The 14,284-nt window shown below is 37.1% G+C and overlaps 1 protein-coding gene across 1 annotated transcript; it reads right to left on the bottom strand.

Moving 5' to 3' along the window:
* Positions 1–2,303: 2,303 nt before the first annotated feature.
* Positions 2,304–10,061, bottom strand: LOC306988311 (uncharacterized protein). Its single transcript, XM_079593201.1, has 5 exons — positions 9,885–10,061; positions 7,371–7,682; positions 6,703–7,005; positions 5,015–5,134; positions 2,304–4,917 (listed from the first exon to the last, which is right to left on the bottom strand). The coding sequence occupies exons 1-5, from the start codon at positions 9,958–9,960 to the stop codon at positions 4,838–4,840; spliced, it is 891 nt and encodes a 296-aa protein (XP_079449327.1). The 5' UTR covers positions 9,961–10,061; the 3' UTR covers positions 2,304–4,837.
* Positions 10,062–14,284: the final 4,223 nt, after the last annotated feature.

The following is a 14,284-nucleotide window of genomic DNA, read 5'->3' as shown; positions in this document are numbered from 1 at the left end:
GAATGGCCCAATCCTCTGGAGACCATTTTCACACGGTAACAATTTGCTCAAAAGTAGTCAGATAATGCTCTATGTCATCCTTCTCACTGAGCATAGGGCATACACCGCAATTAGGGGTAGCTTATGACATTGTCACAGGAGGAGAGGACATGACTTGCTAAAGACCTCTCGAAGATCGTGGTATCTCACCGGGACCCCGGACAGATCAAACGCCTCCACCTGCAAAACAGAAAACACAGAGCCAAGAGAAGAGGCAGCACCCATACAAGACGCAAGACAAGACTGGGTTCATGACAGGATAGAATTCGTAGCCCAATCCACGTGAGGACCGTGCTGCACCAGCCACAGGGGCGCCAGGACCACTGGAGCACTCCGGGAATGCAGAACGTACAGCTCCATGATCTCACGGTGATTGCCAGAGACAACAAGACTTATAGGGGGGTGACGCGATTGATGGTGGTGATAGGGGAATCCTCAAGGGACCGAACGGACGGGACTGGGGAAGGGGGGTGGTAGGAATCCCCCACTGCTCCGCCATACCACTGTCCATGAAGTTACCACGGCCACAGTCCAACAGCGCAGAGCAGGAATTAACAGAACCTCCGAACTGGACCGTAATAGGAAGGAGGGTGCGGGATGAGAGGGAGGAAATAAGGGGAGAAGCGCCCACTTGGATCCCCCTAGCTACTGATGGGCCTCGGCTTTTAACGGACACTTGTTGGCAAAGTTTCCGGCCCTTCCACCGTAGAAGTTGGTAAGTTTATCTTGTTTCTGCTGAGGAGTGAGACGCAAGCATCCTAACTCTATGGGTTTGGGGTCAGCTAAAGAAGGCGAGTGCAAAACAGGAGTGGGGTCGCTAGTAAGCTCTCCAACCCTCCAGGGGGAGCGAACAGCCAAACGCTGACAACGGAGGCAAAGGCGACTCTCTACACGCTAACGTCTTGAATTTGTTTGCAAACTCTGTCACTGAACAGCCCCCTTGACATAACTGTGCCAACTGAGCTGCCGCCTCCTCACCCCAAGCAGACCGGTCGAAAAGCTTGACCATCTCCTGACGGAACTCTTCAAAAGAGACGCAAAAAGGGGCTTGAGCCTCCCACACTGATGTACCCCAATCAAGTCCCTTCCTGTCAGTAGGGTTAAGACATACATACACAACCTTGGTCTTTTCCACGGCATACCGACGAGGCTGCAGGGCAAAAACCAGAGAGCACTGAGATAATGCTCCAAACTAAAACACAAGCACGTGACAGATACAAGGGAAAAAACGAACAGATCAGCCCAGGGACATGACAGATACTGATGTCTCTATTACATGGATTTTCCCCCCTCAATTTTAGCCTCTAGTTATAACCATTCAAAATGACAATATAATTGAATGCTATCAATTTTAGCATTTAATAGGCTTATAACAAATGAACTTAAAACAGTCTTGACATATAATATTATAATAAATGTCACATTTAGGTGTGCCTTTAATATCACGGTCCAACGCTATGGGTTATTTCTACTAACCCAGACGGGCCGGTATGATTTTTACCTGCTCTTCTAAAATGCAGAAAAAAGGTTGTTTTCATTGTTTTTCACCCATGTAACCCTTGTAAACGGTAGGTAGGTCTAACAGGTGAATTTTTTGAAATTTTATAATTTCATGAGTAATTTCTGTCTCTTTGCCGTTAATAAACACAGCACAGTCTTTACTATATCCTGGCTCTTCCCAGCTTTGTAATGGCATTGAACCTCTCCAGAGTTTTTGAAGCTCCAAAAAGTGCTTCCATCCATAATTCAAGCAATCCATACGACTCCAGTGGGTTAATAAAGGCCTTCTGAAGCAATGCGTTTTTGTGAGATAAATATCCATATGAGAAATTTTATAAACCGTCATCACTGGATTCCAGCAATGACCATACACGCGCGTTCACGAGAGAGTCTAGTTCCGGGCTTTCCGGTGGAAAAGTGAATTCTGACCCGACGTAGGACATAGGGTAAGCTGAGAATCAATAACAACCAGAGGTGGGTAGTAACAAAGTATATTTACTTCGTAACATTTACTTGAGTATTTTTTTTTTTACTTTTAAGAGTAGATTTAAATGCGGTTACTTTAACTCGAGTATTTCTAATAAAAAAAAAAAAACCCTGTACTTTTATACTTCGTTATACCCTGAGCGATGTTCCTCTCGTTACTTTTTAATGCAAATGTTAAGAAATGTGTATTATTCCATCACTCTTTTGAGTCGATTCTTTTCAAAGCCTTGATCAAACAAGTTGGCAAAACTGTAACATAATAACCAACTGCAGAACCGCAGAACCATATTTCACAGCAATTATTTATTAAGCACCAATCAAACAGTAGTAATAGTAGTAAGTCACATACAGATATTTATTATTTTGTTTTATTGCAGTCTTATATAACATTACAGAACATTGACAAACAGTAACAAATGGTCAACAGAGCTGGCTAGCCTACTTTCATTTCAAAATGTTTCCAAAACCAGTTACAATCACTAGAATAATTCATTAAAGACAACAGGTTGCAATATACAGTAAATATATAATTCTACATCTACAGACATACTTACATGCCAATATAAAAAATTGTTATGATTACATATGCGTATAAAAATTCCTGACATTTTTATTTATCCCTTATTTTCTTTGTTTTTGTACATTTGGCATTTGAATGTCTTTCAAAAGTCTGTTCTTATCATTTCAACTTCAATGTCAGTGTTTCCATATTGTACATTTCTGTAACATGTTTACTGAATTTTCGTAACTGATAATATTACATTAGTTATAATTTTTTTTTAAGATAAGACAGACATACAGGTATAAAAATGTGATTAATCAAACTAACACAACTTTGATGCATGCTAATTAAGATCCCAAGCTAAATGTGATAATTAACCATCTTATTAAAGTCTATTATGAAAACCAAGCACCATAGGCTAAACCTATCCATTATAGTGTAAAAATGTTTATAATTTTAAAAGTAAAAGATTAAAACAGTACAACATTCCCTGCATGACGCTTGATGGTATTGTGTTTAATGATTTTTTAGTTTGAGTTTTTTTATATAAATTTGGGTTTTATTTTTAGACCTTATGTTGTTTAATTATTAATTTGGTGTCAAGTGTTCAGTGTAGTGGTGGTGTTTTGTATTTGTGTGTATGACACTGTGCACCTTCTATTTAGTAGTATTTATATCTGTATTACTAAAGTATTTTTTCCAGGGTGTTTTCAGTTATTTTCCATCCCTCCCCATTTATTCGGGCTTGGGACCGGCATATGGCCGACGAATCAACTATATGGCTGGGTTTAATAAGAAATATCATGAGCTCTGCAGGATTTGATTGAATGACTGCAGAATATGCCTATAGTCAGTGTCATTAAAGCCTTGTACCAAAAAACATTATTCCAGACAGGACTTCCCTATTCTAGGATGGCAGAATTAAATGCAATATCAAGCAGCTTGCATTTTTGTCTTATTTTCTTTTTAACCTGAGAAAAGTCATATTAAATAAAAATCCATAATTCAGAGTCCAAACTAATTAATCAATACCTGTTCAACGTCCCGCAACTGCGTTGCAATGAATTTGGTAACACTTTACAATAAGGTAACAATAATACATATAATACAATAATACTATTTATAATAATGTGTTAACATTAATGCATTAACCAACATGAACTAACAATGAATATTGTCACAATTATGTTATGTCTTGTCTGCACCCGTTCTCGGCGTCCCTAACCTTCACGCATTGTGGACACACTGTTACATTCTGTTAAGCCTGCTTGTTACATTAACTTATCTCCGTTGGAGAATACCTTCATCTGTCCGTTTCATCTGCCAAGCCGTGACAAATATATTTTTTACAGCTTTTATTAACCTTTGTGAATGTTATGTAATAAAATATAAATTTTAGTTCATAATGCATTGATAACTATTGTTAACAGATACCAATTTCGATTTTTAAAATGTTGAGATTAACATTAAGATTAATAAATGCTGTAGAATTGTCGTTAGTTCATGTTAACTATGTAATTAACCAATGTTAAAAATCAGAAAAAAAGATCCGCACATAAAGAAATTGGCCAAAAGCTTACAACAATTTATAAAATTAAGTGCAAACAAAATAATGTGCAAATAAAGTGCAAAAGTGCAAAAAGTGCGAAAAATTCTGTGCAGATCTTTTAATTTGATTTTTGAGTCTTTTCGCACCACAAGAAGTTTGCTCCTTCCGCTTTGGACTAGTGTTTGGCACTACGCCGTTCCATTCTCTCTGAACTAAAGTTAAAAAAATGTAACCTTATTGTAAAGTGTTGCCGGGAATACTGTTGTAAAGTAAGCAGGGATGGATGAAATGACAGTTTATATGTTTAATGATATTTTATGCTGCCTTCACATGCTATCGAAATGATCATGAATATGAGTTTAGTTGTCAAACTGGACATGAACACCCTCTCAAATCATATTTACCACTGGGAAGCGCGGGAATAATTTGTATACAGTTATCGAGTTGGGCGTACCATAAACTTTATACACAGCGAAAACCGCCTGTATATTTGACCGAAATTCCAGAATCTTCAGCAAGCTCACTAGAATATTTATATGGTTGTCAATGATTCACTATTCTTTTGGACAACAAAGCACTTGAAAGCGACAAGCTCATAACTTCAGAAGTGGGAACTAACACATTTCTGATAGCATGTGAAAGCCGCATTAAACTACTATAATACTGAATGTAATGTGGAGTATTTGATATCGCTCATAATGCCTTATATCACCTGTAGATTCAAATTGGAATAACTGTAAAAAAAATTTTAAATTGCATCTTCAGACTTGCTCCTGGATTTTATGTCCTCTTTTTTTAGTCTTCAGAAATGTTTCAGAAAGCCCAATTTTAATCAAGTTGGCTGAAAAGCAAAATAAAGCAGAATAATGTTTCCTTTTTCACTCATTATGATGAAGAGAAAGTCATGAAATTTATTTTGTTTTCTGTATAAGACCTGCCTTTTTGATATCCTCCTCTTTTTATTCCGAAGAATATCACTCCGACTATTATTAGGATTAGTACTATTAGTACCTCTGTAATCAAAATCACTGGAAGACGTGAGGCTCCATCGCAAACAACTAAAAAGACAAAGAAAGACAAAAGCTGCAATCAAATACATTTAAGGACCTAAAAGTATAGTAGCCATTAGGGATGGGATTGGTCACGGATCGGAATCAGCTGATAAATACTTCAGGTTACAGGTTTTAAGGTGATGTTACAGTGTAATTTCAAAAACAAGTACCGTATTTTCCGGACTATAAGTCACACTTTTTTTCATAGTTTGGCTGGTCTTATAGTCGACTTATAGTCAGGTGCGACTTATATATCAAAATTAATTCATACTGACTGAGATGAACCAAGAGAAAACATTACCGTCTACAGCCGCGAGAGGGCGCTCTAGTTAGCGGAGTTGTTCAGAAGCGACACCGAGGAAGAATTCAGTGTATTCAGTGATGTGTGGAATGAGATCGCGGGAACTTGGTGAACTTGCTTACCGGTAACTTGTTGGACTCACTGGCTTATGTTCATTTATGGCGCTTTTCCACTGCACAGTACCAGCTCGCCTTGGCTCGCCTCACCTCGACTCGACTCGCCTCTGTTTGGTTTTCCACTGTGTAAAAGTTGTACCAGTACCTGCTTCCAGGTACTTTTTTTCGTATCACCTCCGGCGAGGTTCTAAGCGAGCCGAGGCGAGCTGAGGCGATACTAAAACGTGACGTGACACACGGGAGACTGCTGATTGGTCAGCGAGAATCGTCACTATTCACTGCGCCATCATTGCACACGCCAGATTGAGTATCCTGAATAACCCCGGCATTTTTAAATAGTTTTGCCAGAGATTGCGTGATATACCCATTACTAATATTATGTAAAACAGCATACACTCGATTTCCTCCATTGTCCTGTGTGTGTGGGTAGCGGGTGTGTGTCGCGTCGCTATGACGACCACCAGGTACTATTGTGGAAGTACTATGCAATGGAAAACGGAGCGAAACGCGAGCCGAGCCGAGCTGAGCTGAGACGAGCTGAGTCGAGTCGAGCTGGTACTGGTAATGGAAAAGCGCCATTAGCCTATTCAGCTCCCAGGTGTATGTTCTTTATGCTATTGTGTAGCTGAATAACTGTTAATGTGTTACGTTAACATACCGGACACATATTCGGCCTGTTGTTCTGTGTGCTGTTGTGTAGTTGAATAACTTGCCTTTCCAGATTAAATGTCTGTTCTTGGTCTTGGATTTTGTGAAATAGATTTCTAAATAAATGCGACTTATAGTCCAGTGCGACTTGTATATGTTTTTTTCCTCTTCATGGCAAATTTTTTGACTGATGCGACTTACAGAGCAACTTATAGTCCGGAAAATAAGGTACTCAGTAAAATGAACTATAGCTACGTAAGGAATAATTGAAATTATTCTAGCAACAGCTATCATATTCAGTTAACAGCGATGAGCTTACAAAAAAAAAACTGCTGAAAGGAAATCAGAAGTAACTGCTGCTAGCTGCAAAAAATCTTGATCAAAAACATCACTTAGACATATAGCAATTTTAAACCTTTGCCATGCTAATCAATCAATGAGTTCTGATCAATTATAATGAATTATATAAAGACATGACTGACAGAGATACACGGATATTACTGACGTACCTATACAAGGCTGACAGAGTTGAGTGATGTCCAGATGTGTGGTCTGGTTGCTGATGGGATTGTTGATCACACAGCTGTATGTGTTTTTATCCTGATATTCCACCTCCAGAGGTAAAGAGAGACTGATGCTGAGATCAGACACACTGATGCTGGACAATACACTGTTTCCTTTGTACCAGGAGAGAGTCACACGACTCACATTCACCGCTGAACACTCCAGCACACATTTAGAGACGGATGAACTTTCAGAAGATGAAGAGCATTGTGAAGAGTTTCTGATGAAGACAGGAACGGGGAGATTGTCTGAAAAACAGAAGAGAAAAAAAGATTGTGTCTCCGATTTGTATTTTAGAAAAGATACCGGTAGTAAAACAGAGTATCTTTCAGTGTATCACTTTCTAAATGTAGAAATACTTTTATTCAGATACAATAAAAATAAAATCTGCGGACAGGTTACATTATTGAAACCAAAAATTAATCAAAAACGAATGTTTCTGAATCTGTCCTTTTCAATAAACTAATTCGACTGATTAAAAATAATAATAATAATTGTGTTTGATGCATGAAAGAGCCTTAATATACTGTAGGAATTATTACAGTAGGTTCGTGCAGAGCTGCTGCCCCCTAAAAGTGTAATGTGTCGAGGTTGCTGAATTTGTAATACTCACCATAGACTGTAACACTGAATCTCTTGTATGAAACTCTTTTTTGGCTGGTGATCTTAAGATTATAAAGTCCAGAATCTGCGGGTGTGGTGTTTAGGATGGTGAGAGACCCATTATTATCTAGCTTCATTCTCCCGACAACACTCTCGTGAATTATGATGCTATTGGCCTTTCCATTGATTTGGGCAACAAGAGTGTTGGCGGGTCCAAAATACCAAACTATCAGATCATCATCCTGCTTATGAACACCTGTTTGCAAAGTGACAGAACTCCCCTCCATCACTGACATTCCTTCTGTCTCAACACCAAACACACCTAAAGAAAAACATACTATTATTTTAATACTAGTACTCACATTGATGTAATGTTTCAACTACGGATAAAGACTAACAATGGACATAAACAGAAGTGTTCAAGGATGTCTGTTTGCTGGACATTGTTGTCTGTGTTTTGGTTCTTTGAATTTCGTTTTTTTTGGCTTATTAGTTGATTGATCAGTCCAACATGTGCCTTGTTTTAAAATGAAAATGAAATGCATTTATATAGCACTTTAAACTGTACTACTGTACACCCAAAGCACTTTTTGTTTTACCACTTATTATTTTGTGTATAGTCCGTTGTCTGGTTCAGTTCTTTGTCTCTTCTCTTTTTTTGGTGTTTTTGGTGTTCTGTTTCCCATTGTCTTCAACATAATAGAGTATTTTCTTTTGTTCAAAGTAAATATTACTGCAACTAAAGCCTCTCCTCTACCTTATTGAACCAAGCCTTGACACATAAGAACATCCTATAATATATGTAAGGGTTAATGCCCGACGAGGTGTCCATTGTCAGGTTTTAATGGACGACGGCGAGGTGTGAACCGGCCGACGCGCAGCGGAGGACGGTTGCCTCTGCCGAAGTCCTCGAAGGGCATTAACCCGCTTATACCATGGTCACTTGCCAAATAACACATTTTTAAAACATTAGTTTATATTTTAATTAGTTTTACAATCGAAATCTAAAGTTACAAGTTACAAACAATAACTTGGTTTCCTTGGTTACGCATGACAGTTTATTTAGGTGTCCTCTATCACTTTTTAACGGACACCCTGCAGCCAATCAGAATCGAGTATTCACCCAGACCATGGTATAAAATTATTTAGTACAATAGTACTAGCTATTAGTACTAACATACTATAATAGACATTGCCTAACACTGGCAAGTTGTAGCAACACACACACACACACGCACACAACCAGAGGGCAAATAGCAACCTAAGAACCTGCTTTACTGGTTTTTTGTTTTTCGTTTGAACTGGATAGTCATCACTCCCTCATGTCATTCTAAACCTGTTATTCGGAGAAACGTTTCAACTGTTTTTGTCTATTCCACGCCCCTAAACCACCAATCACATTCCAGGATTTTTCTACACAGAGTGGACTTCAATGGCAACCATCTATCCCAATGTTCAAAGAAGGTTCAAATGTCCGTCTCAATGCAGCTTCAAAGTCTCTACACGATCCCAGTCGAGAAATAAGGGTCTTATCTAGCGAAACGATCGGTTATTTTCTAAAAACAAATATATATATATATATATACTTTTTAACCACAAATGCCCGTCTTGTACCATCTCTGAGATGTGCCACGTATTACGTCATCATGTTGGAAAGGTCACGAAAAACAAAGATAAATTAAAACAAAGATGTCGGACGATTTTGAATTTGGAGGAGAAAATGAGATGTAATTTTTCGCCCTTCCCTACCTTTGAGAACCGGAGTACACTGACCTTTCCAACGTGATGGTTAAAAAGTATATAATAAAAAAATTTTTTTGTGAAAATAACCGATCGTTTTGCTGGATAAGACCCTTATTTCTCAACTGGGATCGTGTCGAGACTTTGAAGCTGCATTGAGACGGACATTTGAACCTTCTTTTAACATTGGAATATTTGGTTGCCATTGAATTCTGTGTAGAAAAATCCTGGACTGTTTTCCTCTAAAACATTAATTTCTTTTCGACTGAAGAAAGAAAGACATGAATATCTTGGATGACACCGGCGTGAGTAAATCATCAGCAAAACATTTTTTGAAAGTGAACTAATTCTTTAATTGCAATGACGTAGGGTTACCACCAGGACCACACACAAACACACACATATACAAAACAGATGACAGAGGAAGAGCAAAAAATGTCATAGACTAAATAGTCTAAATTTAAAAAAAGGAAAGAGGATTTGAAAAAGAAGTCCACATTTCACTCTGCTTATGCAGTTTATGCAAGTATTTTGTTTAAAAACATTTCATATTGATGTTGTTTAATATTTTTTGTTTTGAAAAATATGTCGTTTTCATAAATTTAGTGTGTTTTGAGCAGAGCACTGAGGCCTGAGCACTGAGACAAATACAATTTCTGTCATTGTACAGTGCATGTAAATTGCCCTAGGCGAACCACCCTTTCTGTACCAACCCAACTTTTAAATCTACAAACTGACAGAATGATCAAAACTGAAATGATGAAGCTACAGTATAAAAACATACCATTTGTGATGAGTAACGATAAAGAAAGAAACTTGAAGACTCTTTTCATGTTCACAAGAGAGTGAAGTCCAACCATGAAGCTGAAAATTACGTGGAAATAGTTCCAGTTTCAAGACAGGTTGTTAATCTGGATCTAGATTTCATGTGAGCGTTATAGAGAGGGAGCAGCCGATGACTGATGTTTGTGGGTGGAAGGGAGGACAGACTTCTTTTAACCGAAACGCCTTCATGTACATCAAAGAAAATAAGGCTTGCTGACAAAACACGAATACATTTTTTTTAGTTTTAATTAATAAAAATGATTAAATTACATTAGGCAAAGACACATTTTTAGTTGTATGCATAATAATTTTGTAATAAATATGTAATTTGCATGTGAAAATAAACCCAACAAAAAGAAACATGGCAAATCACAAAAGGTGATTAACCAACATAACATTTTAGCAAAACTTTAAAGCAGATTATTAAAAATGATATAGCCTACTCAAACATTTTATAATTTCTTTCTGAATAGTCACATTCAGCTTGTTTTTGAGCTAACAATGAATATCCTTGTGCCATGCTAAAGCAGACATACTGTGTGCAAATGTTTGACTAGAGATAGAGACAGGTGTGGGCGTGGCCTAAATACGCTCTGTCTCTATATAAAGGCCTATGAACATGTTTGACTAGAGATGTAAAGGCCTATGCAAATGCAAGAAAATTCCAGGTGCCCTTCAAACAGCACATAATGTGCCCTGCAAGTTCTCTGCTTACGTAAAAATGTTTGTACAAAGATGAAGCACTTCAAAAGCTTTTAGAAGTGGGGACATAAAAGCAGTAAGTCAGGAACAATGATCTTTTGACTCAAGCTATAGAATAAAAGAAATGTTGACCAGTATGGCAGATTGGCAGAGCCGAGTATTGACACAAATTTTACATTTCGGTTTACAAGCTTGCGCTTAAATTACGATTTCGATTCTATAGCGAATTATTTGCTATTTGTGACCCTGGACCACAAAACCAGTCACAAGGGTACATTTTTTATTATTATTGAGATTTAAACGTAATCTGAAAGCTGAATAAATAGTTTTTGTTTGTTAGGATATGGACAATATTTAGCCGTGATACAATTACTATATATTTGAAAATCTGGAATCCGAGGGTGCAAACAAAATCGAAACATTGAGAAAAGCGCCTTTAAAGTTATCTATTTATGTTTGCGATTTTGCTGCATACACTCAATATAAATACACATTTAAAAAAAATATAGATTTACGGTAGGAAATTTACAAAATATCTTCATGGAATATGATTTTTACCTACCGGTAATATCCTAATGATTTTTGGCATAAAAGAAAAATGGATAATTTTGACCCATACAATGTATTGTTGGTTATTGTGATTGGTTTTGTGGTCCAGGGTCACATTTTAGGCACAGTACAAAAAAAAATATTTTAAGTCTCTCTCAACTACTCCTGTAAACTATAGGCCTACACGAGACCCTGTCATTCGGAACATTTCTGTATTTTTAATTTTTGTATACAAACCTTTAAAATGACAATAAGTTTTATAATAATAACGTTTTAAAATCACAATTATGTTTCTAGTCTGTTGTGGATTTTTATTTATTTATTAATCATAACTAACATTTATTTTTCCTTCAATGTATATTGAAAAAAATTCCTCAAAACTTGGGCCAAAGTGTGTCTGAATCATGTCCGAATATAACAAAAGAGGACATGAAACTAGACTGGCGTCTAAATACATAAACTTGTGACTTTGAGTAACAAAGTAAAGTAATTCAGATTTGCTTATACCAAAAGTGTTTGCTGACATATGAAGATCGTATTGTATCACATTGGAGAAAATGAATCATGTGACTTTTGCCATGCTCCTATTCTATAAAAACTGTTGCATTCTGTTTGCTGATGGGATTCTCTCTGAAATTGGTCTGAGATCATGAAAGCATATTCGAAGGAATTGTCTGGAGTCTGTTTGATTATTGCCGACTTGACCTTATTCCCAAGTGTTAGTGTTAAAAAAGGACGAGATGTCATCCGACTCAAACAGGTATTGAAGCTTAGGAGAGTATTATTTTTTTCTGGGACACCCGGTTTAACTTAAGTTAGTTACGTAGCGGAAAATATAACACAACTCCAATTCTTTCTCTTTTTTTTTAAATATAAACATTTAAATGGTGGCTAAATTAAAATTAAATTAACTTGTTTTCATGACGGATTTATTCAAACATGAAATATTTAAAACAGGTTAAAGAGGTCATGACATGGATATTTTTGTTATTTTATATGCTCCTTGAAGATTCAATAATAATGTTATAAATTTTTTTTTACACAAAAAACAAATATATTTGATTATTTTCAACCTTCATTCTGACTGTCTGAAATAATATGTTTTTAAGGGGCGGCTCCTTTGAGGCTTCAATTTGAGGCTGATCACTGTTATGATTGGCTAACGTCATAGCATAGGAAACAATGTCAATGCCCACTCGCTATTGCACCTTAGAAGACGTTTTGAAAAATGTATCCATATAAAACCATTATTTACAGAGAAAGCATTAGGGTGTGTTCACACTTGGTGTCTTTTTTTGACAAGTGCTTTTTTGAAAAAAGGATATATATATATATATATATGTATATATGCTTTAACAACAGCTTATAGTGCTAATGTACAGTGTTTGGACAGTATAGAGGGTTGTTTGGACAGTATAGAGGGTTTTCACGACGCGTCATCAATCCGGAAGTCGGCCATTTTGGAGGCACTGAACGTAAACAATGCCACTGAACTGAACGGACTCGCAAATTTGGCTGATTATTGCTGCTGAAAAATGGTCGAGTTTTGGTCTGTACTAATCGGTCGCATCGGGGAAGAACATTTCGAGTTCTACAGACTGCCAAAAGTTAAAGAGAAGAGTGCAAAAAACTGATGAAAGAAGGCGTTTTTTTGTGGTTGAGAGAGTTAAGTTAACTTACAGCATCAGCCACAAACTGTAACGTTAAATGAAGCGTTGACTATGGCTAAAATATTGACGTAGTTAACTATGGCTACCTTCACACTGTCAGCCCAAATCTGATTATCTTTGTATCCGATTGGAATCTGATGATCTAAAATGATGTCCACACTGTGTATCACAACTGTTCAGATACGTTTTGTGTGTCCATGCAGCTCTTTGGCAATATGGCAATGACGTTGCGTTGATGGAGGGGTTTGCATTTGCAATAGAGATGTTGTCTTATTTCAATTTTACAACATGGAAATGTGTAGCCGCCGCGCTGGTTATGTGTTGTGTTATACAGCTTTTTTTCGCGTTTTTGTCTGCGCCGGTTTCAGAAATAATAATTTTCTGCTCGTCCCGGCACTTTGCAACAACACAGCCTTGTTTCGGCAGCGACTTTCAGCATGTTCCCTATAACAACGTCTGACGTTTACATTTTACGTGGCGTGGGAGTCACATACCACGCGAAATTCGATCGTTCAGCCTGAAGCTGATGTCCTGATATGTGATTTGAATAGGATTTCAAACCACATATGGATGTAGCTTGAAACGGATTTTATGTGCTTTTTTGGACTGACAATCTGAACGTAGCCTATGTCGGGATAATAAATAGAAGGAAGAATTGCAGTAAGAGCTAGAGAAGCTAACGTTAGCTCGTTTACCACATATTAACTTTAGTTTATATAAAATTCTGCGCTCTCTCCTGCTTAGTCTTCTCTATATGATTTCGCACCTACCACGTGTTTTTTCCGTGGTTTATTAGTGTAACAATGTGTTCAGTAGTACATAAACAGTGCAATCCATGCTGTTGTTTACATCCGAGTACCTCCATAATGGCCGCGCATCCGGGTTACCGCCCAGAACGTGACGTTGGTGAAAACCCTCTATATGTGAAAGCATGGATAGGGCAACAGAAGAAAATAAGGATATATTTGTACTTGGTAATTTTACTATTGATTGGTTTTCGAAAAACTGCTCATTAGCAAAAAAGTTAAAATTAATGGCTGATGTTTGCAATCCTACGCACACAGATGATTACTCAACCAGAAGAATTGGTATAAATTTCAACAATGTTTGCACTTAGTTGTGTTGACCTTATACTGCATTAACTAACATTCAGGAACTGTTTTCAAAGGGAGTATCTGTGTCATGTCTAGCTTTGGTTTTGTTTCATGTTCAAGTTCTTTAATTTGAAGTTTAGTTCCTTGTAATTGTATCTTCTGGTCATGTGTCATGTGTCATGTGACCTCATTGGTTCAGTGTTTGATCATTCCTTTCTGTTGTGTGTTTTTTAGTCATTAGTCATTGTGTAGCTACACTTGACACTATAATGCATTAAACATTCATTGAACAACATTTGCTGTAACAAAAAAACAACAACAACCCTAATATACACAACTGATTA

The sequence above is a fragment of the Phoxinus phoxinus genome (genome assembly GCF_949152265.1).
Source record: "Phoxinus phoxinus genome assembly, chromosome: 20".
NCBI lineage: Eukaryota > Metazoa > Chordata > Actinopteri > Cypriniformes > Leuciscidae > Phoxinus > Phoxinus phoxinus.
The sequence above is the reverse complement of the archived record's forward strand: the minus strand, read 5'-3'. Positions and strand labels throughout refer to the sequence as shown.